The 27,598-nt window shown below is 41.2% G+C and overlaps 3 protein-coding genes across 4 annotated transcripts in view; 2 read left to right on the forward strand and 1 right to left on the reverse strand.

Annotated features, from left to right (window-relative positions):
* Positions 1-9,119, reverse strand: part of LOC109879871 (rabphilin-3A) — a 47,085-nt gene extending 37,966 nt beyond the window's left edge. Inside the window, exon 1 of the mRNA XM_020472065.2 lies at positions 8,373-9,119. The gene's annotated coding sequence lies outside the window, so the exon portion shown is untranslated. The remainder of the gene's footprint in view (positions 1-8,372) is intronic.
* Positions 9,120-9,163: 44 nt separating this feature from the next.
* On the forward strand, positions 9,164-19,459 carry LOC109879880 (vacuolar protein sorting-associated protein 33A). Its single transcript, XM_020472078.2, has 13 exons — positions 9,164-9,315; positions 9,568-9,633; positions 9,822-9,949; positions 10,088-10,274; positions 10,415-10,531; positions 10,653-10,827; positions 11,005-11,201; positions 15,831-15,957; positions 16,181-16,248; positions 17,170-17,307; positions 17,433-17,570; positions 17,870-18,038; positions 18,804-19,459. Exons 1-13 carry the CDS (start codon positions 9,214-9,216, stop codon positions 18,995-18,997), a joined length of 1,806 nt encoding a protein of 601 aa, XP_020327667.1. The 5' UTR covers positions 9,164-9,213; the 3' UTR covers positions 18,998-19,459.
* Positions 19,460-21,993: 2,534 nt separating this feature from the next.
* LOC109879890 (transmembrane emp24 domain-containing protein 2) lies at positions 21,994-27,473 on the forward strand. Of its 2 annotated transcripts, XM_020472087.2 has the most exons (5): positions 22,366-22,545; positions 24,439-24,631; positions 24,814-24,834; positions 25,618-25,725; positions 25,921-27,473. In XM_020472087.2, the coding sequence occupies exons 1-5, from the start codon at positions 22,366-22,368 to the stop codon at positions 26,043-26,045; spliced, it is 627 nt and encodes a 208-aa protein (XP_020327676.1). In that variant the 3' UTR covers positions 26,046-27,473. The 2 variants fall into 2 exon arrangements, with proteins under 2 accessions (XP_020327682.1, XP_020327676.1); XM_020472093.2 differs by lacking the exon at positions 24,814-24,834 and having other exon boundaries at positions 21,994-22,545; positions 25,921-27,161.
* The last annotated feature ends 125 nt before the right edge of the window (positions 27,474-27,598 follow it).

Genomic DNA, 27,598 nt, shown 5'->3' on the forward strand with positions numbered 1-27,598 from the left:
AAGTAATGAAATACCAAGAAACTATACTACAGCATTCCTAGAAAGTTGTGGGAAGGTTGTATGCAAAATAACCATTGGACAACCACGCTCTCACCAGGTTCTAAGAAACATGGTTTTCAGAACGTTATGTGCGAGCCAGGAGCTTGGCAGGAAGGAAGGAAGGAGGGATGGTAGAGGAGAGGAAATTGGCTTATTTTGGGAGCCTGTTGGTATGCCTGTTGGTGAGAGCTGTGGCTGTGGTTTAGCAGGTGGTGGGGGTCTTCCAGGTCTATGACATACAGTACATGTCACATACAATATTTTCCCTGTTTTCAGTCATTTGAACAGGGAAGAAGGGACCATCTGTGTGGCCATCTGTGAGGAATGGCCATCCCTACCTCTCACAACCACCATCACTTCCTCTAGGGAGGCATATATCCAGATCCAACCCTGTTAGGTAACAAAGAGGAACGATCCTCCCGCCCTCGCGCTGTCATTGCCCTGCAGACACAGCCATTTCATCCACATAGAGCCAATGAGAGATGGGACCGGAAAGGGCTGGCACACACACACTTACAAGTGGTATGTACACATTCCCACACATACAAATAAAACATAAATAGGATTCAATTGTATCGGTGATCTCTTACCATCATGGAAACTAATATTAATATACAGGTATCTTCTGCAAAAAGGTATTTTTGATTCCAATATACTCTGTTGCATGTGTAGGCCTACTTACATTGAGTCGTAGAACCATTGCACTCTAGACTTTGGCAACCTGAAAATGCAAGCATTATGCAGACACCATTCATCATAAAGGCAGCACCCACCTGATTATATTTCAGGATGGGCTCCTCGTCCCTGATTTGCTCACAGCTCACAGTCTGGTGACTCATCCTTGCCGTACCCCAGAGTTGAAAAGAGGGACGTGGAAATTCAACTCAAGAGTTGTAGGTCAGTCATTTTCTCCTAATTTTCTCTCTACCTCTCCAGGAGACAGGCATAATAAGACATGCATGGGGCATTAAATCAAGCCACCCATTTTCCATTGTCAAAATCTACTGCTTTATATTGTTGCACACAAACCTTGACATATGGCTATTGATCTAGACGTGATGATTGATAGGTGGCGGAGGGAAATATAATCGTATTCCATTTCGTCTCTCTGAGGATAATGGTGATGCCTCTGCCGGACCCCCGGCTGTTTTGCTGGATGTCAGCTGTGAGGAGCTGGCACACTTCCGCTGCTGGCTATCTGACACTCCCTCTGGCCCGCAAGAAAACTAGCAGGTACCATCTACCTGAGTGTCTTTAACAGGTCAGTTTGCTAACAAAGAGCCCACTCGCACGCACAGGTCTTTCTTGAAAAATATATTTTTGATCTCAACAAGACTAACCTGGTTAAATAAATGTAAATAACCCACACCGAAAGACCATCTAGAATTCTGCTATTCAGATAGGAGGGGCAGGGGTCTAGGGACAGTTTAAGCATCTCAATTCTGACCCTGATACATCTCTCTTGAGGTGAAATGTTGTGTTGTGGTCTCGTGTGGCTCAGTTGGTAGAGCATGGTCCTTGCAATGCCAGGGTTGTGGGTTTAATTCCCATGGGGGACCAGTATAGAAAAATAAAAAAATGAGAAAAATATAAATTCCAAAAAGTGATTCCACATGCTAAGGTTGAGTATTATTCATATGGTGGTGGCAAATCAAATCAAATTGTATTTGTCACATGCTCCGAATACAACAGTGAAATGCTAACTTACAAGCCCTTAACCAACAATGCAGTTTTAAGAAAAATTCCTTAAAAATAAATAAATAAAAGTAACAAATAATGAAAGAGCAGCAGTAAAATAACAATAGCGAGGCTATAACTACTCTACACTCACCCCCTCTCTACAATAACTCCCTTAGGAAAGCCTTTTGATGAGCAAATTTTCTTAATGACCTGCCATTTGGTGATACTGTATATTGGGGTCAGCAGTGGTCCTCTCCATCATCACAGCTCAGGTTGGTCTTTCTATGCTGCTAAAGGGTAGAGAGATGGAGCCAGTGGAAACACAAGAGGGCCTGTTATCCTCTGTTAATTTTCTGATAATTGTATTTATTGGACTGATTCTCTATTGGGGTGTGAGCCACTTAACACATATTCAACCCCCATCCAATCCAGGCTAAAGATATGGCCAGTTCTGATTCTAAACCTCTCTCTTGGGTGGACTGTGGAGTTATTGTCTCATCAATGGCCCCTCTCTTCATCACTACGGCTGCTTTCGGAGAGCTCTGATAACAAGTGTCCAGGGGAACCCACTCTGCCAATCGATCCTGATCCCACGCCTTGATGATCCTCAGAGAAGTACGCTTCAAAACATCTCACTCCCTTTTGACACAAAGCCACACTCACATACATAACCATTCACAAAGCTATCAAATCTTTTAACTTTTTCCAAAATGGATTCCAAAGAACATGAAGAAGAGGAACAGAACTACCTTTACCAACTGTGGCCATGGTAACAGGGTGATCAGAAGAAAACAATGTGATTGATCAATCAAACACAGTGTGTGTGTGTGTGTGTGTGTGTGTGTGTGTGTGTGTGTGTGTGTGTGTGTGTGTGTGTGTGTGTGTGTGTGTGTGTGTGTGTGTGTGTGTGTGTGTGTGTGTGTGTGTGTGTGTGTGTGTGTGTGTGTGTGTGTGTGTGTGTGTGAGTGCGTGCGTGTGTGTGTGGACATGTTTAACTATACTTGAAGAAGACTAAACAAACAAACATTTTATCAACTGGGGACATATTGCTAGTCCCCACAAGGTCAAACGCTATTTCTAGGGGGTTTAGGGTTAAGGTTAAAATGTGTTTTAGGGTTAGAATTAGGTTTAGGGTTAGGAGCTAGGGTTGGGGTTTGGAGTTAAGGTTAGGATTAGGAGTAAGGTTAGGGTAAGGGTTAGGTTTAGGGTTAGGAGCTAGGGTTAGGGTTTGGGGTTAAGGTTAGGATTAGGAGTAAGGTTAGGGTAAGGGTTAGGTTTAGGGTTAGGAGCTAGGGTTAGGGTTTGGGGTTAAGGTTAGGATTAGGAGTAAGGTTAGGGTAAGGGTTAGGTTTAGGATTAGGAGCTAGGGTTAGGGTTTGGGGTTAAGGTTAGGATTAGGAGTAAGGTTAGGGTAAGGGTTAGGTTTAGGATTAGGGCTTAGGGTTAGGGTTTGGGGTTAAGGTTAGGATTAGGAGTAAGGTTAGGGTAAGGGTTAGGTTTAGGATTAGGGCTTTAGGGAAAATAGTGTGTCCTCACAAGGGGTCCAAAACACATGACTAATTACTAATGATATACGGAACATAGAGCCGGTATATGTGTGATGGGGAAAACCCTGAGCTTGTATTTCAACCCAAATAATGCCTCCAGCCTGATAGCCTTCCATCAGGGCTAGAAATAGAATTGAATAAGAACAAGTCCCCTAAGAGTGTATGGTCTGAGAGGGAAACCATGAAAACAAGCCCAAAGATACTGCCCACTGGGCAAAAACGGGTTGTATCAACGTTGTTTTCATGTCATTTCAACCAAAAAAGTCAATGTGATGACATTGAATCAACATGGCAAACTGATTGGATTTGAAAAAAGTAATTTCATTTTTTTAACCCAACTTTTTACCTAAATCCAATGAGATATGGTGAATTGTTTTGTTGGTTTCACGTGGAAGTCACTTTAGTTGACAACTTAACCAAATGTAAATCAAAACTAGATGTTGAACTGTGCCTAGGGGGTAGATTTTGGTACATCTGCCTTGCATCTGCCAGCTTTAAATTATGCAGTTCGCTTGCAGAGCACTTATCTGGCTCTTTCCTCTATTTGTTTTTCAACCTCTTCCATGACCACCCCTCTTCTCTCTGTATATATACATACACTTGAAGTCGGAAGTTTACATACACTTAGGTCGCAGTCATTAAAACTCAACCACTCCACAAATTTCTTGTTAACAAACTGTAGTTTTGGCAAATCGGTTAGGACATCTACTTTGTGCATGACAAGTAATTTTTCCAACAATTGTTTACAGACGGATTATTTCACTTATAATTCACTGTATCATAATTCCAGTGGGTCAGAAGTTTACATACACTAAGTTGACTGTGCCTTTAAACAGCTTGGAAAATTCCAGAAAATTATGTCATGGCTTTAGAAGCTTCTGACAGGCTAATTGACATCGAGGTTGGAGGTGGAGGTGTACCTGTGGATGTATTTCGAGGCCTACCTTCAAACTCAGTGCCTCTTTGCTTGACATCATGGGACATCATGGGAAAATCAAAAGAAATCAGCCAAGACCTCAGAAAAAAAATTGTAGACCTCCACAAGTCTGCTTCATCCTTGGGAGCAATTTCCAAACGCCTGAAGGTACCACGTTCATCTGTACAAACAATAGTACGCAAGTATAAACACCATGGGACCATGCAGCCGCCATACTGCTCAGGAAGGAGACACGTAGTACCTGCCACAACAGGTACAAAAGTATCTATATCCACAGTAAAATGAGTCCTATATCGACATAACCTGAAAGGCCGCTCAGCAAGGAAGAAGCCGCTGCTCCAAAACCGCCATAAAAAAGCCAGACTACAGTTTGCAAATGCACATTGGGACAAATATCGTACTTTTTGGAGAAATGTCCTATGGTCTGATGAAACAAAAATAGAACTGTTTGGCCTTAATGATCATAGTTTTGTTTGGAGAAAAATAGTGGAGGCTTGCAAGCCAAAGAATACCATCCCAACTGTGAAGCACAGGGGTGGCTGCATCATGTTGTGGGGGTGCTTTTCTGCAGGAGGGACTGGTGCACTTCACAAAATAGATGGCATCATGAGGATGGAAATGACTTAAGGACAACAAAGTCAAGGTATTGGAGTGGCCATCACAAAGCCCTGACCTCAATCCTATAGAAAATGTGTGTGCAGAACTGAAAAAGCGTATGCGAGCAAGGAGGCCTACAAACCTGACTCAGTTACACCAGCTCTGTCAGGAGGAATGGGCCAAAATTCACCCAACTTATTGTGGGAAGCTTGTGGAAAGCTACCCGAAACATTTAACCCAAGTTAAACAATTTAAAGGCAATGCTACCGAATACTAATTGAGTGTATGTAAACTTCTGACCTACTGGGAATGTGATGAAAGAAATAAAAGCTGAAATAAATCATTCTCTCTACTATTATTGTGACATTTCACATTCTTAAAATGAAGTGGTGATCCTAACTGACCTAAGACAGGGAATTTCTTTCTATGATTAAATGTCAGGAATTGTGAAAAACTGAGTTTAAATGTATTTGGCTAAGGTGTATGTAAACTTCTGACTTCAACTGTATATATACATATACAGTGGCAAGACAAAGTATGTGAACCATTTGGAAATACCTGGATTTCTGCATAAATTGGTCATAAAATTTGATCTGATCTTCATCTTGGTCACAACAATAGACAAACACAGTCTGCTTAAACTAATAACAGACAAGCAATTATATGTTGTCTTTATTGAACACACCGTGTAAACATTCACAGTGCAGGATGGAAAAAGTATGTGAAGCCTTGGATTTAATAACTGGTTGACCCTCCTTTGGCAGCAATAACCTCAACCAAATGTTTTCTGTAGTTGTGGATCAGACCTGCACAACGGTAAGGAGGAATTTTGGACCATTCCTCTTTACAAAACTGTATGAGTTCAGCAATATTCTTGGGATGTCTGGTGTGAACTGCTCTCTTGAGGTCAAGCCACAGCATCTCAATCGGGTTGAGTTCAGGACTCTGACTGGGCTACTCCAAAGGCATATTTTCTTCTGTTGAAGCCATTCTGTTGTTGATTTACTTCTGTGTTTTGGGTCATTGTCCTGTTACATCACCCAACTTCTGTTGAGCTTCAATTTGCGGACAGATAGCCTAACATTCTCCTGAAAAATGTATTGTTAAACTTTGGAATTTTTCTGTCGATGATAGCAAGCTGGCCAGGCCCCGAGGCAGCAAAGCAGCCCCAAACCATGATGCTCCCTCCACCATACTTGACAGTTGGGATGAGGTTTTGATGTTGGTGTGCTGTGCCTTTTTTTCTCCACACATAGTGTTGTGTGTTCCTTCCAAACAACTCAACTGTAGTTTCACCTGTCCACAGAATATTTTACCAGTAGCGCTGTGGAACATCAGTAAGCCTTTTTGCAAGCTTCAGACAAGCAACAATGTTTTTTTTGGACAGTGGTGGCTTCTTCCGTGATGTCCCCCCATGAGCACCATTCTTGTTTAGTGTTATACGTATCGTAGACTAGTCAACAGAGATGTTAGCATGTTCCAGAGATTTCTGTTAGTCTTTAGCTGACACTCTAGGATTCTTCTTAACCTCATTGAACATTCTGCACTGTGCTCTTGCAGTCATCTTTGCAGGACGGCCACTCCTAGGGAGACTAGCAACAGTGCTGAACTTCCTCCATTTATAGACAATTTGTCCTACCATGGACTGATTGACATCAAGGCTTTTAAAGATAATTTTGTAACCCTTTCCAGCTTTATGCAAGTCAACAATTCCTAATCTTAGGTCTTCTGAGATCTCTTTTGTTCGAGGCACAGTTCACATCAGGCAATACCTCTAGTGAATAGCAAACTCAAATGTTGTGAGTGTTTTTTATAGGGCAAGGCAGCTCTAACCAACATCTCCAATCTCGTCTCATTGATTGGACTCCAGGTTAGTTGACTCCTGACTCCAATTAGCTTTTGGAGAAGTCATTAGCCTTGGGGTTCACATACTTTTTCCAACCTACACTGAATGTTTAAATGATGTATTCAATATAGAGAAGAAAATAATAATTTGTGTGTTATTAGTTTAAGCACACTAGGTTTGTCTATTGCTGTGACTTAGATGAAGATCAGATGAAATTTGATGACCAATTCATGCAAAAATCCAGATAATTCCAAAGGGTTCACATACTTTTTCTTGTCACTGTATATATATATATATATGGTGTGAAGCTAATCACCCCTCCTTAAACCCCCTCTTTCTTCACAGACATTGTTACTCCTCTCTCCACATTCCATTCTCTTTCTCTGCAGCAGCTTATTCACATAGAGTGTGGTAGTGAGAGAAGCGGGGGGGGGGGGGGGGGGGGCACAAGGGTGTCAACCAATTGCTATGGATGGTTGCTCATATATGAGGAGGCAATTGCAGATATCACAAGCAGTCCATTCAGTCTTATCTCCCCTCCTCCATTTAATCCCCGTGCTTCAAGACTTTGGCAAGAGTTGGGGATGGTGGTATTGGGAGTACTATCATAATTTCAAGGTTTCTCAGTGTTTCCCCTAGATTGGTTTTAACCTCAATACAGTTGTGGTTCAGATAACTCTGGCCACCCAACCCCGTTCTCAATATGCTCTGGGGAGGTTAAAACATCACATACCAAACATCAGTTGACTAACAATGGTGCAACCATCAGGAAAGCATGAGCCTTAAAATCAATCTCCATGATTTTAGTCAGGTCTGGAGCGGTGGCACATCAAGTACTGATGTGATTCTCTCAAATCCTGCAGCAACGCCCAGGGATGAGATGTGAGGAAGCTTACTGCAACCACAGTATCTCCCAAATAACATACCAGGGCTCTTCTCCCACAACCCAACTGCAACAAGGAAGCATCCAGACCTGAGAGAATGAATTGTAGTCTGCCACTAGTCTCATTGTAAAGAGGCACTTACTGCACAGGGGTGTGTAGACATTGATGGAGGAATGGAGGCTACAGGAAGCTTTACCACCATCAGTGGTTATTAATGGACCACATTATTCATGAATGAAGTGGATAAGAAATGTAAATACGGCAAGTAATCATTAGCCTATGTATTTTACAACAGACAGACTGTAATATCAGTTTTATTGAAGTGACATATGCTAAGCATAAAATGACGTCAGTAAAGCTTACTGTTTAGTAGGCTCTATGGAATAGCATTCTATTGGTGGTCAAGTAATTTCCCTCAGTAAAAGCATTTGTTACAGCTACGAAATAAAACGCAATCTATTCACTCAACCTCGTCTTCGGGAACGTTTTCAAAAATCTAGATAAAACTCTGATCCATCGGGTAATTTTTATACAGATAGCATCATATTGCATACCATAGGTCTATGTGATACAATTCGATACTTTTCTCTTTCAAATACATTTTCAATTAGATTATTCTAATAAACTGAAGCCCAGCGCTCTATACATTTTTCATCATAAGTGATGGAGAATCTGTGATTTAGAACCAGCCAGTCCTCATATGTATACATAATGTTATTTTATTCATGTAACTGCATTTTACAAAAAAAATCTTTAATTGATGCACCCTGAACTGCAATACGTGAAATGTAGCCTATTGCTTACAATAGATGCAGACCTTTAGAAAACCGTAGCAAGCCTACCTGAGATTTCAGCCCTCTATTGAAGGAAGATGTCAGGGAATGATGCGGACTAATTTTATACTGTACTGGAATCAACCGCAAACCGTTCATTGCGCATGCAACGCCTGTCACAAGCCATTTTTTTTTTGTCAAGGGGTGCTTCTCAATTCCTATAACACAGTCGCCAGGACCAATCTCCACACTATACGCCCTGCGTGGGCTCCTCTCCTCAGTGGTAAGCCCTTGGTACCCTGGGAAGGAGACCCCTGCATCCATGTAGGCTATCATTGATGCTCAAGTAGTGGACTCTTACCTGGTTATACTTTAAATTAGTCTTCGTTTCGTGTTTCTAAATTTCAACTTACTATTTAATTGATTGGCTACACTGGCCCAATGAAAGTAAACACTTTCAGTTAAACGGTCTAATAGCCTAGACGTCAACCTTATTTTCATGGATGCTCAATCAGCCTGCAGATCGGGGTAACATATGAAGTTTTTGTTTTCCCTCCATCAAAAGGCCACATTAGTTACATGTCTGTGTTTTATATGCTAAATCAACTGGCCATGGTCATCAACAACATTTTGTCGAGGCACATCGTTATACTATTGCCACACTTTATCCTCGATTTTTGGTCTTAAATTGATTTGTGCATGTTAAATGGTTTGCCCGTCTCTAAATGCCTTTCACCGCATCTGATTTTACAGTTGCGGTATAACTGAGGATTCATTGTGTATATATAAGGCCATCTATTGGACAGAATATTTATTACAGCTCAGAGACGACCTCTTGTAGGTCACATGGTGCACACACACACTTTACCACTAGAAGTCACCTGACACTCCCTACACAGTCGGTGCAAAAATGTCTGCGCACTTATCATATGGAAGAGTAAATTTAAACATTTTGAGGGAAGCAGCGCGGAAGGAGCTCCGTGAGTTTTTGGACAAATGTGGAGGAAGCAAGGTAAAACGTCTGGATTAAAAGTTTAGAAATTAAAAACTAATTTACCTTGTTTTAATCTGAATGTTTCTGTTCAACACTAGCTAGCATGCTAAGCTATCATCCACATAAACAATGATGGGGTTGTTGTGGTACATAGTAATCCACATAGTTAGTAACGTTAGCTAGCTAGCAGTTAGATGCAGTGGATTCAAGTGTCAACTTTGGACCTCAAATAGTGTTTATGTTTCAAAAATGGTTGTTGACTGTCCATAGGCTATTGTGTGGGATGAATACCTGACTGGACCCTTTGGATTGATAGCACAATATTCATTGTTGAAGGTAAGACTGACTCAAATGTGTACTTCTGTGTGTACTGTAGACCTACAGTAAAACTTTTATAAGGGGGTCTGACAGAAAAGCAACAATGAATGCTTGTGTTTGCATAGGCTTTAGAAGGCTCACATTACAGCAAGAGCAAAATGCCAAACTGGTTGTTGACAGATCTGTGTCTTCTTTATATCCTCCAGGAACATGAGGTGGAGAAGATGTTCACCCTCAAAGGGGGGCGTCTCCCTGCTGCTGACGTGAAAAATATCATCTTCTTTGTCCGTCCCAGGCTTGAGCTGATGGATATTATAGCTGAAAATGTAATCAGGTCAGTATCTCACTGGCACTAAACACTTGTATTGATTTTGGAGTAATGCTGCAGCCAGTATTGCATATGGGTGGATGTGAATGTGGTTTGCTTACCCTCATATAGCGTATCTCTTGTGTTCAATGTGTGTTTCTGCAGTGAGGATAAGATGCATTCCCCACGTGATTTCCACATTTTGTTTGTGCCACGGCGGAGCATGCTCTGTGAGCAGCGGCTGAAAGAGCAGGGGGTCCTGGGCTCGTTTATCAACATAGACGAGTACATCCTAGACCTCATCCCCTATGATGGAGACCTGCTCTCCATGGAGTCCGAGGGGGCATTCAGGGTAGGTTAGGACAGGGACATGCACATAGACACTACACACGTCCCAGTGTATGCATATGCCCAGTAAGGCTCAGGTACAAAGCTATATTTTGTATTGTACGGTGTAATTACCCATTCATGTGCCCCGCCTGGCTCCTTTAGGAGTGCTATCTGGAAAGTGACCAGACAAGTCTGTACCACACTGCCAAGGGCCTTATGACTCTCCAGGCTCTGTATGGGACCATCCCCCAGATATTTGGGAAAGGGGAGTGTGCACGGGTGAGTATTGGAAAGGGTTCATTTGGAGTTTAAATGTCCACATTTTGTTTTAAAACAAACAGTCAACTCTTGGATAAATGCATTGTGTTGGAAATTAAACTAGTGTCTTTTTCCTGTGAAGCATGTAGCTAACATGATGCTTAGGATGAAAAGGGAGTTTGCTGGCAGCCAGACTCAGATCCTACCTGTGTTTGACTCACTGCTGCTGCTGGACCGCAATGTAGACCTGCTCACCCCTTTGGCCACACAGCTCACATACGAGGGCCTCATTGACGAAGTCTATGGAATTACCAACGGTGAGAATGGGCCTCTGTTAATGCATGAAAAATCAATAATAAGCTAAATACAGACATATTCAATGACATATAGATTCAAATACAGACATCTTGAGAGGTTTCTGTCGATTTGTGTATGTGGTTTTGTGACCTTTGTCTGCATGTTTGTCTATTCTGTGTGCATGCGTCTGCAAACAGGTTATGTGAAGTTGCCTCCTGAGAAGTTTTCTGCCCAAAAGAAGCAGGGTGAGGCGGGTAAAGACCTGCCCACGGAGCCCAAGAAGATGCAGCTCAACTCAGCAGAGGAGCTGTATGCTGAGATACGGGACAAAAACTTCAATGGCGTAGGGGCTGCACTGAGCAAGAAGGCCAAGATCATCTCCGCTGCATTTGAGGTTGGCCTCATCCCAACACACACTCACAGACACACACAGACAGGGCAGACCGACTGTTGAAAACCACTCAGATAAGTCCTAATGCCAGACCACATAAGCTAGAGTTGTCATCAACTTAACAATTTGAGCCAAGCCCGGTGAGCTGAAGCCCGAGCCCAGGCCCCGTCCAACATCACAGACATTTTATGAACCTGAAAAAAAGCCATCGGTTTTTGAAAATATGTTGATTTAAACTGATGTTGAGAACAATGTGGCGGAGGCGAGAGGCAGCGGGGTGAAGAGACGAGTCCTTGTCTTAGAAAGGCGAGGTGTTTCTTTCTTGGAACATATGGGAATTGGCTCCAATTTCATTAATATGATTAAAATACTATATGCCAATCCCTCAGCCATAGTTATAACAGGCAATATCTAATCTGCTCTGTTCAGAATCACTAGAAGCAGCAGACAAGGGGATTGAATTCCACCACTGCTATTCTTATTATCAATGGAACCTTTGGCCCAGGCAATTCGTCAATCTCTAAAATCTACTGATCACTTCATCTCATTATACACAGAAGATATTTTACGATATCTAGACAATGTATCTCAATCGCATCAAAATGCATTGAAGGTAATAGATAAAGATAAGATAAATTCAGCTCCATCTCAAGTTGTAAAATAAATCTAACCAAATCAGCCCTACTGCCTCTCAAGACCCCGATGGAGGACTCCATCTCTACTTATAGAATCCAATCGTTTCCCATTTTAAATATTTGGGAATATCTCCTTCTTTAAATGAAACCATTGGTAGAAACTTTAACAGAGTGCTCAAATCAATTAAATCTGACCTCAGTAGATGGAATAATATTCCAGTTGCTTTAACCAGTAGAATATCTATTGTCAAAATGAATATATTGCCATGGCTGAATTTCTGTAGTTCAATGCTTCCCATGGCGCTCCCTCTTTTGGCTATTGGGATAAAATTCATAGTGCGGTTATAAAATGTATATGGCAAGGTAAATGATCCCGGATAAAATTAACAAATTTACAAGAGGGAAAGACGTAGGAAGATTCCATACCAATCTTCAAATTGTATTTCCAGCCACTAGCTTTTTGCCCCGTCCTAAATTGGATTAAACAAGATTCTTCTGTCACCGGGCTGAATATATAGAGAAATATGGTGTCTGGTGGTCTTCTCTGATATATACCTTAAACAATGTAAACTACGCTTTGGTCCTATTATTGCTCACACAATTTCTATTTGGTGCAAAATTGATAAAACAATGTACAGTTGAAGTCAGAAGTTTACATACACTTAGGTTGCAGTCATTAAAATGTATTTTACAACCACTCCACAAATTTCTTGTTAACAAACTATAGATTTGGAACGTCTGTTAGGACATCTACTTTGTGCATGACACAGGTAATTTTTCTAACAATTGTTTACAGACAGATTATTTCACTTATTGTTCACTGTATCACAATTCCAGTGGGTCAGAAGTTTACATACACTAAGTTGACTGTGCCTTTAAACAGCTTGGAAAATGACATCATGGGAAAATGAAAAGAAATCAGCCAAGAACTCAGAAAAAAAATTGTAGACCTCCACAAGTCTGGTTCATCCTTGGGAGCAATTTCCAAACGCCTGAAGTTACCACGTTCATCTGTACAAACAATAGTACGCAAGTACAAACACCATGGGACCACGCAGCCATCATACAGCTCAGGAATGAGACGCGTTCTGTCTCCTAGAAATGAATGTACTTTGGTGCGAAAAGTGTAAATCAATCCCAGAATAAAAGCAAAGGACCTTGTGAAGATGCTGGAGGAAACCGGTACAAAAGTATCTATATCCACAGTAAAACGAGTCCTAGATCACCATGACCTGAAAGGCTGCTTAGCAAGGAAGAACTCACTGCTCCAAAACCACCATAAAAAAGCCAGACTACAGTTTGCAACTGCACATTGGGACAAAGATCATACTTTTTGAAGAAATGTCCTCTGGTCTGATGAAACAAAAATAGAACTGTTTGGCCATAATGACCATCGTTATATTTGGAGGAAAAAGGGGGAGGCTTACAAGCCAAAGAACACCATCCCAACTGTGAAGCACGGTGGTGGCAACATCATGTTGTGGGGGTGCTTTGCTGCAGGAGGGACTGGTGCACTTCACAAAATAGATGGCTTCATGAGGCGCAAAAATTATTTGGATATATTGATGCAACATCTCAAGACATCAGTTAAAGCTTGGTCACAAATGGGTCTTCCAAATGGACATTGACCCCAAGCATACTTCCAAAGTTGTGTCAAAATGGCTTATGGATAACAAAGTCAAGGTATTGGAGTGGCCATCACAAAGCCCTGACCTCAATCCCATAGAAGATTTGTGGGCAGAACTGAAAAAGCAAGCTTGTGGAAGCTTGTGGAAAGCTACCCAAAACATTTGACCCAAGTTAAACAATTTAAAGGCAATGCTACCAAATACTAATTGAGTGTATGTTAACTTCTGACCACTGGGAATGTGATGAAAGAAATAAAAGCTTACATAAATCATTCTCTCTACTATTGTTCTGACATTTCACATCCTTAACATAAAGTGGTGATCCTAACTGACCTAAGACAATACATTTTTACTAGGATTAAATGTCAGGAATTGTGAAAAACTGAGTTTAAATGTATTTGGCTAAGGTGTATGTAAACTTCCCACTTTAACTGTAACTGGGAATCAAAATGGCATTCTCGTACTGATTGTTTCCTTTAAGATGGCAACCACCTCACTCTCATCCATTTTAAGAAGTGGATACAGTTACTATTGGAAGTTCTAACATTAGTGTTATTAGGTGGAGTGGGAAGCATGGTTTCCGGGTGTGGCGGGAATGGGTTTGGGTTATCTTTGTAGGCATTTATTTGATTGTTTTTGTACCTGTAACCCCACTCTGAAAAATTAAAATATCCAAACTGATAAAAATGTTGGTCACAAAAAAATGAAAGAAAAGCGAGGATACAGGAAAATTCACCTTTATGATCAACAACTGTTAAATGTGACAGGCTTTATAGAACATCCATATAGCTTCAGAAATTAGACAGATCCTGCTACTGCTTCCTGTCTTTGAGTAAAAACTGATTCCGTGAGCTCCACAACATGTCGACTAAAGCAATCGCATCTCACAAATGCATCGGTTTTTTGAATTTTTGCAATACATAATAAAGGCTTTAAAACTAGTTTTTGTTAGAACAGACTCTGGGATTTCTTAAAATGTGTTTTTAGTGTTGTTTACACTGTTCCAAACGGTAACAAATTTAATTCAACTGACACCTGTTTGGCACCTGCTCCTACCCTCCTTTTGTACCTCTTCTTGATCGTCTTCTTATTGTTATTATTAGTATTACAATTATTATGAATATCATTGTAATAGCCTACTAAGTATTATTATTATTAGTCCTATTAGGCTATAGTAGCCTGGTATAAAATATCCACTATCGAGCTGTGAGAGCGTGTCATTTTTTTTTGCTGTCTTAACGTAACTTACTTCAGTATATCGCAATCAATTAATCATGTCATCACACAGCATACACATTGTTGGTGCCTGTGCCTGCTCGCTGCTGAGAAGAGAGATTTAGAGAACGTAGTAGTGGAGTCCAAGGTGCACTAGTAGTCGAACAGATATGCAAGGTCTTTTTTTGTTTGTTACATGATTCGGACCCGACTCAATTTGGAGAAATTCTGGTCCAGCATAAGCCCAATCAGTACTGTTGAGCTCATCAGGTACAGGCTGAAAATGACAACTCTTTTCTAAAGCTCATTTAAGTCGCTTTGGATAAGAGCATCTGCTAAACTACTCTAATGTAAATGTAATTACATAGGCTACCGATTTCTCTAATCAAATCCATTTGTGTTCTTATTAATCACCTTCGATGTGCCAGGTAGACTTTTCAGAAGGTGGATTTCCAGTGGTAAAAAGTAAAGCCAGCTGACAGTATTATCGACTAAGACCGTAAAACAACATTTTTATGACACAATAATGTCAGATAAGAGCAACACAAAAAGCCGTTTTCAACTGTGTTTAGGTCATCTCCCTATAGGCCTACATTTCTGTCAGCAAGAGACTTTTTGGCATCATAACTGTCACTGGATGCTTTGCATGTGATAATTAGGCTGACGTCCCACACCGGTGGGTGTTGATGTATTCTTACATTTCTGTCCTGCCCAAACCTGTTCCTAATCCAAGTTTATGTTCTCTAGTTTGATGATTGTATCAGTGAGAGCATCAGCTGTTCTCCAGCCAACAAGCCCTTTTCTTACTACTGTTATGCCTACATGGCAGCAGTCTATACAATATGTTTCATCTGAAATCATCCCGACATCTTTGCTTTGAGCTTAATGTCTGTTTATTGTGTAGTTGAGAGGTTGATTTTTTTTTTGACTACGTGATTGTAGTCATCTCAAACGGTTCTCACATTTCACATCATCCGTATGTTACGCTACACAGTCCTTGTTAAAAATCTATCATACATTTTCCTTGTTTCAAACCTCCAGCATCCAGTATCTGACTCATGGTAATGTGTGATTTTTTTTTAAAGCTGTCTACGACTGACCTGTCAACTTTTCCCCCAGTGTTTTAATGTTATTTAATTGAATTTGTTTTGCAGGAGCGGCACAGTGCCAAAACAGTGGGCGAGATAAAGCAGTTTGTGTCCCAGCTGCCCCACATGCAGGCAGCACGGAGCTCGCTGGCCAATCACACCTCCATAGCTGAGCTCATCAAGGACATCACCAGTGAGAAAAACAACCTTTACTCCTTCTCCTTTCATGTCCGACTAACACCCCTCCATTCTATCTGTCTTTCTTCCTGATACAAGATATACCTACAGTATAATCCGATCTTGATAGAATTGAATGTGGTAGAGTATGTCATGTATGTGTGGCATACAGTTTAGAGTAAGACGGCTGTTGATACTCTGTAACGGAGGTAAATGGATATTCTCTCTCTCTGATACAGCATCTGAGGCCTTCTTTGATAACCTGACAGTGGAGCAGGAGTTTATGACTGGAGTCGATACAGACAAGGTAGGTACACAATGTTTTCAGTGCTTGATGGACGTGGTTAGCTCTAATATTGTAAGCTGCTGCTGGGGGGGCGCAAACAAAATATAAAATTTTTCTTACTGTTGAGAGTTAGAATAGTAGAATACACAAGGTGGAATGTTGAAATGTAGTAGTGCATCACCAGTTCTTCTCTTCTAATGTCTCAATGTGACTATCAGTGTGGGTTACTGACTCCAGGGTCAGTTTGGACATCTTATTGACATGAAGATAAATAATTTGGTGAGATGCCTTTCACACCATGCAATGTTATTAGAACTGAGTTTGGGTATTAGACAGTTGACTTGATCTTACATGTCTGGCATGTCTTTGTTCTAGAAAGGTGATAATGGAAGACTGACAATAAACAAGCCTGTTGTAGCAGAATGAGGGTGGAGTTTGTTTGAGAGGCTATTTACACCTTGTAGTATTTGTGGCCGAATGATTACTGACCGGGCATGTGCCCAGTGGCCCTGATTTTGTTAGTCACTCTCACTCAGATATCATATGAACATGGCATAAGTCAGTTATGGTATGTTCAGTTATGCCATGTTTTAAAAACTGCAACATTTTCTCTCCACCCCATGGCAAACTTTGTAGAATTATCGGAAACTTGCTTTACAACGGCAACATTTTCTCTCTTCCCCATGGCAAAATGTGTACAATTTCACAAAATATGCTTTAAGACCATGGGCGTAGAGGGGGCTCACTTAAATGTTTTACCAGTGAGGTGGGGGGCCCCAAAACCAATTCTTGCCTAGGGCCCCCAAAAAGCTAGGGTCGACCCTGAAAGCTGCCTTCACTGAATAAATATATTTTTGGGCTGTGTGTGTGTCAGTGTGCGTGCGTGCGTGCGCACTAATTTCTAGTCTTGCTAATCAACATCCCCTATTTCCCATTCCACAGGTTAACACATACATAGAGGACTGCATCGCCCAGAAGGATCCCCTAATCAAAATCCTGCGGCTGGTCTGTATGCAGTCGGTCTGCAACAATGGCCTCAAGCAGAAGTTGTTGGACTACTACAAGAGGGAGATTCTGCAGGTGCATTTTTTTTCTGATTACATTACAATAAGTCAGTGGTTTTAGAACGAAAAAAAAATGGTCATTTTGAAGATGTGATTAATGCTACTGTGGCAACATGATTGACCTGTGCTGTTTTTCTCCAGACTTATGGATATGAACACATGCTTACCCTCAACAACCTGGAGAAGACAGGTCTTCTGAAGCCCCAGACAAGCACCAGGAATAACTACCCCACCATCAGGAAGACACTCAAACTCTGGATGGAGGATGCCAACGAACAGGTGAATGAATCCCATGAGAGAGACATAATGCAGTCTGGGAGAGGGGATGGGGATTAACACTAACAACACTGTAATTATTCTAGTGACACGTTAGTAATATAGTCATTGCTTAGTAATTGCACAATAATGGAGTTGAGTTGTTTTTGTCATTAAGAAAGTTGAGAGAAAAAAATGTCTTTGTTAAACAACGTTCCCAAAAGTCACATGCGTAGTTTTTCCTCTGACTGTGAGAGTGGGATGTGTATTTGTATGTAGTATTGTCTGTACTGATACCCAGCTTGTGTGTCATCTTCATCCAGAACCCCAACGACATCTCCTATGTGTACAGTGGCTATGCTCCTCTTAGCATCCGTCTGACCCAGGTGTTGGCCAGGCCCGGCTGGCGCAGCATCGAGGAGGTTCTGAAGATGCTCCCTGGTCCACACTTTGAGGAGAGACAACAGCTGCCTGCTGGTCTCCATAAGAAACGTAAGGACTGCAGGAGACCAAGGCAGCCAGTTGCTCTCTTGCTCAACAAGCTGAGCTATTGACAGGCAGGGTGAATGATCACCGGTGTGGTGATCTGCTGGCTGTAGATAAGAATGGGCTTTTTCCCTGTCCTGTCAGATGTCTTAGAGCAGCAGTTGATTTATTGTACACAGTGAACCAAACTGGACCTTACCATTAAGTGTGTGTCTGTCTGGGTAATTGTTTGTCTACATGTATTTGTTTATGAAAGGTGATAATGGAAGACTGACAATAAACAAGCCTGTTGTAGCAGGAGGAGGGCGGAGTTTGTTTGCGATTTGAGAGAATAGTGTGTGGGTGGGGACATTTTTTGTATTTTTATGTTGGCTTTTATTTAACTAGGCAAGTCAATTAAGAACAAATTCTTATTTACAATGACGGCCAAACCTGGACGACGCTGGGACAATTGTGCGCCGCCCAATCACGGCCGGATATGATACAGCCTGGATTAGAACCAGGGAATGTAGATTCAGTGCCTTAGACCTCTACGCCACTCGTGAGCCCAATGATCTGGGTCAAAACAAACATAATCTGCTAAGTAATGGTAATGATAATTTGGTGGGTGCTTATATTTGTCCTGTTTCATACATGTACAAGTGTGTATTATACGTATGTGTGAAATGGAAATGTATTTTTTTCCATATCCCAACTCCCCCTGAGACACCATCTGAGAATGGTGCACCCTTTGATCTCCACTCTGTTTGACGGTGCTTTCCCCACCCACAGGCCAGCAGGGGGAGAACAGGACCACACTGGTGTTCTTTCTGGGAGGGGTGACGTACGCGGAAATCGCTGCCCTGCGCTTCCTGTCTCAGATGGAGGATGGTGGTACAGAATACATCATTGCCACCACCAAGCTCATCAATGGTACGAGCTGGATCAAATCCCTAATGGACCGTCCTGAGGCTCAGGCCTCCTGAGCCTGCTGACTGCCCCCTCAGGGGGAACAGATGCACTGCTGGACCCAACAAATATTCGGAACAAAAGACCTTCCCGCTTGTTTTTAATGTCCATATTCCAGCTCTCTGCAAGTGTGTCTGATTGAGCTCACCAGAAGTCAGCTCCTCAATTGTCAACGTCTTTCCTCTGCAACTCTCACAGCTTGCTAAATGTAGTTCTCCATTGTCACCTGTTGTGGTCACTGTATGGAGCCAAGAAGATGTCGTCTTACTTGGGGCATGATCATATGAAAGGTTCTAAGATCTTGGTAAAAAAATAATACTGTATTTATACAGAGGCTGAAATGTAGTTGTTTGTATTATTATTATTGTTTATTAGTGATTTCAACCTATATCTTGTGTTGTACAGTATAGGACTTTTCTCTCTCCTTTCCAGTATTTGTGTAAAAACTCGTGTAAATAAAATGTGTAATTGACAGCTTATTACTGCTTTTATAATCAGTTAACCTCAGGTCTCTAAAACACTGACCATTTAAACATGTATCCTTCATCCTTCCACTCTACAATGTGACCAAATGTCTGATGTACAGCAGACTTTGGCTGCACCTCCATTACACTATGGAGCACCTCCTTTTTCCACCTTCAACATGTAGGATCTAAAATCCTTGGTAACGATTAATTAGGCTACATGTATTGTTACTTTATGAGTTGTTTATGCTGTAGAAGAAAATGAAGATGGGACAGAATGATGCAGGCAAGGAGGAAAGGAGTGGAGCGGAAAGGTTGTGAGCCCAGTCAGCCTTCAGCAGTCCAGCTCTCTCAATGATCAATTAAATTAGCCCAATAACAGGCCTCCCGATCAGCCGATAATCGCCCTCTGCTGTCTGGATATCTTATCCCATAAAGGTCCATGATTTGACAGCGCAGGACGCTGATTGAATTTGGAGGCAATTTGCTCCGTGTTCCGGGTAGAGGATAAGTGCGGGGGAGTTGGGTTTGATCTCCTAGCTAGATCGATGGTTTGTCCGTGCCCTGCGTTATACTCAGCGGGGTATTGTAGTCGGTGGGGGACGGGTATTGACAGTCTGAGATTTTTGTGAACCCACAGTCCAGATCGAAAATAATATATATTATCTTCAACCTATAGCGAAGAGTCAGGAACTGAGTGTGAAATATCACATGAAGATATATGTGGTATTGCATTTTCTTTTCGGTTTGTCAAATGCATGATAACACACAATTGAACACATCGAAACCCGTGCACTGGGAGCATCTGCAAAAGATGCGATTTCCAAGAAGTTAAAAATAGGCTACCAATAGGCTCCCGACTGGGTAAGTACCCTAACCATTTTTAGGCCGTTTATAAATACTGACAACGTTGTAACGATATGTTCAATGAGTTCATTGGTTGTATCCATGTTCAGTTATAAACTTTCAGATACTTGAAAAAAAGCATAAACTGTATCGTTTAGTAAACAATTTTATAATAATACAGATGATATAGGTTATCAAAGCAACAACAAAAATGACTTTAGCTGAGAAAGAAGTGGGGCTTTGCTGTTTTTGGTGCACCATCCGTTAAATAGTTCCTTCTGAATAAATGTGTTTAGGCTATGGCTATATTTTGTTTTAGAGCTCTATTCGATCCATATTGCGGAAGTTCAGCGTTACAGCGTGATTGAAATGTAGTCAATGTTCGAGCGTCAGCGGAGGCTGCATTCAAGGTAAACGCTGCATCTGTCGGAAATTACCTTAAAATGTATATTGCGCAATATAACGCTTCGGTGATACAGATTGAATAGAGCCCTTAGACTTACATTATTTTGACTTTTGTAGGGCTACAACCTTTCATAGGCCTATATAATAGAGGTTGTATCGTCTACAAGTGCAGGGAATTTGTGCTATTTGTGCACTGTAAAATGTGCATGTGGACGATAGACAGGATATCTATAAAGGAATTACATTCCCTGAGAGAATTGAAAAATAAATCAATTTGAAGATCATTTCAATCGATAAAGTTGCTTAATTACTTTCTGAGTGGGGGAACCATCCACTCCAGTGTTTACAAACAGCAGCTCTTCTCCTTATTGGTTCTCTCAAATATTTTGTATCGTTACAAATAATTATTGTTTTTGTGTCTGATTAATTATTGTGTATGTGTCTGAAGTAAATGTATGATGATTTGCGATGAGTGAGACCAAAAGCATTTGGAGCCATTTGCAAATATATTATGCATAAGGTAATGGTTTGACTATTGCAGTTTTTAGCCATGCATATGAGTTGCTGATATAGGTTCTACTGTATACCCAATGGGGGACCAAATTAAAATCCTTTAAATCTTTTCAGGGCCTGGGATTGCAGAGCAGACAGATCCTGCAAACTACATCACTCATTGGGTGATTGAATACCTGTACGAGATGGAGCCAATGTTTGTCTGCTTCCTTCGGACCTTTAAAGAACTTCTGAAAGTTGTTCTCTTCATTTACACAGTGTTGTTAGGCGCTTTGCTCTTAGCAGGCTGGACAACATACTTCATGGTTGCAAAATAAAAAGGGGGACTTGATGAATTGCTCTATTATAGTATGACTGTTAGAAAAGCCTAGTAGGCCTATTGTTGTTCAAAATAGCCAGACTGTAGGTCTACAGCCTAATAATAATAATTACGGATATAACCGGCTTAAGCAGGTTTCCAGATAATAGCAGAAGTATGCTATGTCTAATGATATTGTATAGAACATTTGTTTATCTGTTATTATGGTGCGGGGGGAGGGGGGGGGGGGGGGGGGGGTTGGTTCGCAAAGGGAAGAAAGTTCCCATCATAATGCTTTGGTCATGTGTTCATGGTGTAAACGTGTTTCTTAGCCATGTTTCTAAGAGGATTGATTTCCCTGTGTGCAAACTCAAATTATTATGTACTCATTAAACATTTAAAATAAAATGCACAGCATAGCTAACTCAAAGTTTGCGCTGATCGTGGCGCTGTCCATGGTGCTGAAAGTTTCGTGTGCCGCAAACGCAGAACAAGTAATTACAGCAGGCGAAATCTTCATCTGCAGCTAAATTACAATCCGCCGGTGTACTAGATTATGATACGTAGGCCTACAACAGGTCTTGCACCAGGGCCCCGGTCAATTTGAGTGTGTAGTGTATTAGTGCGGAGCGGAAATCCAATAGCTTTTTAAACGTCGACGCGGCCCGTTTTCCCGTCTTTATGTGGCACCATCTTCAAGTAAGACGCGTTCACTGAGGTGTGAAGAACGGGTCCGCGTTCCACTAGTCTCCAGTAGTGTTAACTCCTCCTCCACAAATCAGTGGCTTGCGAGGGCTCGCTCTACTAGAACGCTTTAGCGTCTTTTTCACATAGATAGTTGCGAAAAACAACAGCAGTTATGTTTACCCTCTCTGAGTTTATGGTAATTTTAGCTATGTTGTCCGCAACAGCGTCAGGCTATTTTGTAAGCATAGACGCTCATGCAGAAGAATGTTTATTTGAACGAGTCAACTCTGGTACCAAGATGGGCCTCATGTTTGAGGTGGCCGAAGGCGGTTTCCTTGACATCGATGTGGAGGTAAGCACATTAAATTGTGGAAGGTGCCCAACATATTTCTAAATCTGTTTGCGCGAAATCGGTCCCTGCAGCAGCTCAATTATCTAGGTTTGGAATATGTGGGCCTTGCTAAATATGAGCAATTGAGTTAGCTAACGTTAGCCTAGCTAGCTAGCAATCCATTAAACTCGTCCTACTAGTTTACTAGCTAGCAATATGAGTTAGTACGTGTGGCTAAAAATAATGCTAACAGTTGGTCTTGTCTTGGCATATAATGTACTTGTAGCGAAGTCTACACCTTACGATACAGAATACTGACAATTGTATTGTTAGCTAAATTGGGTGGGTAAATAGATAGCTTGGAAATGTAGCTAGCTATGTCGGAGATATTAGAAAACTCTCTGGATGTTAGTGGCTAAGTATCTTTGATCGCTAACTTTTTTTGCGAGCTGGCCAACTAACGTTAACCTGCCTAGGTAGCAGCATCTCCTTGCAAACGTCACTGAAATTGTGCCATATAATAATAGTTAGTAGCTTTCTAAGTAGCTACTATCCTGTTTTACATAGTTCTTATAATTTAAATAACATGAGCCAAGGCATGATTTCATGTTTCATCATTCATATATTTGTGTTGGTGGATTTGGGCAGCATTCTGTCTAAGAGCCCATTTGTGCTTGATCCGAAAATGTGGTCGGTCGGGGGCTCCAAGTGTGGAGGGTGTGACGTAATTGCGAAGCCTCCAGCGGCATGCAGAAGCCCAATTTGAGCCATGTGCATGGCATGCGCCTCCCAAATTTTGTAACGATGCGGAGGGCTCCATATCCCAGCTCCGCATTGACATGATTGGTTGAGGGGTGCTGGAGGTCCTGTTTAAACACAAACTCACTTCGACAACTTCCTTCACAACAGTTCTGCCCTGCTCCACGAAGCCAAGAAGTATGAATGCCCTGACTTCTCCAGAGGCCATATCGCCATAAATGCTGCATGGCCAATGCAGATGTTGGATTGACCATGTAGCACCTTTAATTCTGGTGTCCAGTCAAAACATGACTAAATTACCTGTATTCCTAACAGTAATGGGATAGTTCACCCAAATTATATATTGTTTTCCTTGCCCTACTATCATCCCACTTATACATGTTTTAATGTAACATATATTTAACAAGGCAAGTCAGTTAAGAACAAATTCTTATTTACAATGAAGGTCTACCCCGGCTAAACTCGGACTATGCGGGGCCGATTGTGCGCCACCCTATGGGTCTCCCAATCACGGCCGGATGTGATGCATCCTGGATTAGAACCTGGTACTGCAGTGTCCTAGACCTCCGCGCAACTCGGAAGACCCATTCAAGTATATTGTGCCGGTATTAGCATTTTGGGTGCACAATGTTAATGTTCAAATTATCTATAAGTGACTTTGTTGAGCTTCAGAATAAATTTGAGATACTTTCGGATGTTTGGACATGATGCACGAAAAATGCTAATATCGGTACCATGACTTAAATGGGATTTGTGCCACAAATGCTAAAATGTTAGCATTTGGAAACAGCGCAAGGGAAGTAAAACCAAAGCATGGATTGCTGTCATACCTTGGCCATAGACTGCTTACAAGGTAAGGAAACCAATTGGTAATCTTGTAATTTGGCTGGACTATCCCTTTAACAGGAGATTATCAACTACTAAGCAACTGCCGCCCCGGGGTCGACAGGGTAGCCTAGTGGTTAGAGCGTTGGACTAGTAACCGGAAGGTTGCAAGTTCAAACCCCCGAGCTGACAAGATACAAATCTGTCGTTCTGCCCCTGAACAGGCAGTTAACCCACTGTTCCTAGGCCGTCATTGAAAATAAGAATTTGTTCTTAACTGACTTGCCTGGTTAAATAAAGGTAAAATAAAAAGGTACTTTTCATTTGCAGATCACGGGTCCAGATGGGAAGCAGATTTATAAAGGAGACAGAGAATCCAGTGGAAAGTACTCTGTGGCTGCCCATATGGATGGCACATATAAGTTCTGCTTTAGCAATAAGATGTCCACCATGACGCCCAAGATTGTCATGTTTACCATTGACATCGGAGAGGCCCCCAAGGGAGACGGCATGGAGACGGAAGGTAGGCTGGGGTTGACGAGGCAGCAATGGCTACACTGATGTTAGGAATATCATCTCACCGTCAATGTTTTTACGTTCTGGGGAACACTGTGCTACTTTTATTTTCTCCTGTTTCCCTTTATATTCCTTCTGTTCTATCATATTCCTCCTTTTCTCATTCTGCCTGCCCCTTCCCTCCATCAGGTGGTGGAGACACCTGGGACGGTAGGTTAACACTATTGCATGAGGTCAGAGATGGTCATTCTTCAATGCTCTTGGAGAGAATGACATTCTCTGTAGTGTTGCTTACCCCAGATACTTAATTACTTAATAAACACAGGGAATTTAAATAGTGCAGTTTTATTAATTGCCTGGGTTGTGCTGTTTTGTCTTTTGCTTTATGGACACTCACCTGTTGCTTAGCAATGACTTGAGACTGGTGAATGGATTTTGGAAATGTATGCCCCCCTCAGCCTCTGCCTTATGGGCAGTAAGTGAACAAATTGGGTCAACATATATATTTTATTTTTTCTCAGTCTTTCAAAATTATTAGTTGGTCAGTTTCAATAAGAAATCTGGTATCCAATCCATGTACACGTGTGTCCAGTCAATGCAGCAGTTTGCACAGCACTACCAGCTCATACTGTGCCTTTAGTTTTATCCAAGTATTTTGCTACTGCAGTTATTTTATGTAGAAAACTCACTTAAAATGTTTTAATGTACCTGACAAAGTATAAGGTTAATGTCAAGATTAGTTAAAAGGACAATTTTGCACAATAGGTATGCACAAGATATTGGCAGAGACATGGATGTCACAGTTTACTGACAGTTACTGACTGTGTTTATTGTGATGTACAAACATTTCCTGCACAAGTTTATTGCTTGAAAGTCCTTACATCCCTTTAACCAGCATCTACAATAAACCTTGGATTTTAGTTTTACTTGATGTGCATGTGCTTCTTGGTTTCTTTAACTGTGCAATATTTGGTGTACTGTTATTGTTCACAGCCCACCAGAACAAGCTGGAGGAGATGATTAATGAGCTAGCAGTTGCCATGACGGCAGTAAAACACGAACAGGAATACATGGAGGTCCGAGAGAGAATACACAGAGCAAGTAAGACCACTTCTGTGTTCTTTCTTCAACAACATAGCAATGTGCTATTTCAATAGAAAATGAATAACGTATGAACAAAACCAAACAGCATTTATGTAAAGAACACCCAATTTTGACAGCTTAGTGAATGCATTGTTCAGTGGCAGTAGTTGTTTGAAGTATTGTCCTGTTTCTCTCCCTCCCCCTCACCTCTAGTTAATGACAACACAAACAGCCGAGTGGTGCTTTGGTCCTTCTTTGAAGCGCTTGTGTTGGTAGCCATGACCCTGGGACAGATCTACTACCTGAAGAGATTTTTTGAGGTGCGGAGAGTTGTGTAAAACATGGCTTTTTTTCCAACTCCAAAGTGAGTCATCATTCACTTGAACCATTAGCCGCACCATACTACAAAGTTGGAAATCAAACAACCTCTGAAAAGCCTTTTCCTTATCCAATCTCATGTCTGTTTTCCTCTTCTTGCACTTCAGGCCATGGTACAATGTATGTTTTTCCAATCGAGGAGAACTGTCTTTGCATTGACTCCTCAGACTTTGATATCAATAGCACTGAAGAGGGTATTATACATTTTTGATCAAGAGTATTTATGCATTCAAACCCACTGCCCTAAAACTATGCCAGGAGGAGGTTTTGTAGTAAGTTGTGCACACATTAAATACAACACTGGGCTTGGAATGATAATTGTTAGACAACTGTTCAGCTTGCTCTAGATGTTTTTTAGGGAGTATATTTTGTTGTACAAATAACTTTTGTTTTAACACCTACCGTGCCAATCAGTCACAGTATGCACAATGCATATTTAATGGAAAAAGTAATGGCATATAATCATATTGTATGTATTTAAGACTGTTACATTTTGGGGTAAGATGCAGAATAAGAAAAGCCTTGGTGTGAGATCTGAGCTATTGTTGCCAGTTTGAAGTAGTTGCTTGAGCATTTATTGTTCTAGTATTGTACTTTATCAAATGAGGACAATTTTGTACAGATTTTATTCTACTTTGTATTGGTAGTTATGTTCAATGTTTTGTCTGGTTTAGCAGAGGGTGACATTGGTCACAACGGGGTGAATAACAGATACAGAGCTCAGACTTTGAGTCAAATTAAAATGTGGATGAACTTATGACCCAAATTCAGTTCATAATAAAGTGTTTCCTTGTCCTCTTGAGATTGATTGCTTTTAATTTGTAATTAACTAGTACAGTAGTTATATACTCTCCCATGGGTCGGCAGAACGTTCTCAAACTCCAGTAAAGCAAGTAGGGGGAAAATGTTCATACAAAGTAAAACACCTGCTTTTTGTGAGTTTCTCCTTAAATCCAAGACTAATAATAAAATCCTTGTATTATGTCTTGACTCACTATGGGTTTAATGTTATTAGTGATATGCATATTGAAAGGTGACTTGTTAATATCTGAATTAAATGAATCCATTTGATGGTGTTTTCTATTCCAGTGGTGGTTTACAAGTACAGCTTAAGTTCGTCACTGACTGCGGAACGAGTGTGAACCCCCAGGTCTGTGAATAGAAGTATAATCAGCAATGGCAGTGTGTAGTCAATCATGGGGTGTTCTTGTGCTAGATCTTCCACTGCCTTCAGAGTGTTTGCTCTCTCTCAGTATAAAGCAAAGTGAGACCACATAACTACAGCCCAATGACCTTTAATTGTTTTTAGGGGTGGAACAGCTTTAATATTGTAGATTGTGGGTTCTATCAATGTAATTGTCTGCATCATTTCCAATCCTCCATAGATTTGAAATGTTTAATTTATTTTACTCTGATCCTACCTCCCCTAATTAGAGTAAAATGGACAACAATATGTAGCTTCTACACTGAACAAAAATAAATGCAATATGTAAAGTGTTGGTTTCATGAGCTG

Source organism: Oncorhynchus kisutch, linkage group LG3, assembly GCF_002021735.2.
Source record: "Oncorhynchus kisutch isolate 150728-3 linkage group LG3, Okis_V2, whole genome shotgun sequence".
NCBI lineage: Eukaryota > Metazoa > Chordata > Actinopteri > Salmoniformes > Salmonidae > Oncorhynchus > Oncorhynchus kisutch.

Coding starts and splice junctions, on each gene's coding strand:
- LOC109879890 (XM_020472087.2), top strand. CDS start 22,366: ATGTTTACCCTCTCTGAGTTTATGGTAATTTTAGCTATGTTGTCCGCA. Junction 22,546..24,438: donor TCCTTGACATCGATGTGGAG/GTAAGCACATTA, acceptor TTTCATTTGCAG/ATCACGGGTCCAGATGGGAA. Junction 25,726..25,920: donor AGAGAGAATACACAGAGCAA/GTAAGACCACTT, acceptor CCTCACCTCTAG/TTAATGACAACACAAACAGC.
- LOC109879880 (XM_020472078.2), top strand. CDS start 9,214: ATGTCTGCGCACTTATCATATGGAAGAGTAAATTTAAACATTTTGAGG. Junction 10,828..11,004: donor AGTCTATGGAATTACCAACG/GTGAGAATGGGC, acceptor GTCTGCAAACAG/GTTATGTGAAGTTGCCTCCT. Junction 11,202..15,830: donor TCATCTCCGCTGCATTTGAG/GTTGGCCTCATC, acceptor TTTGTTTTGCAG/GAGCGGCACAGTGCCAAAAC.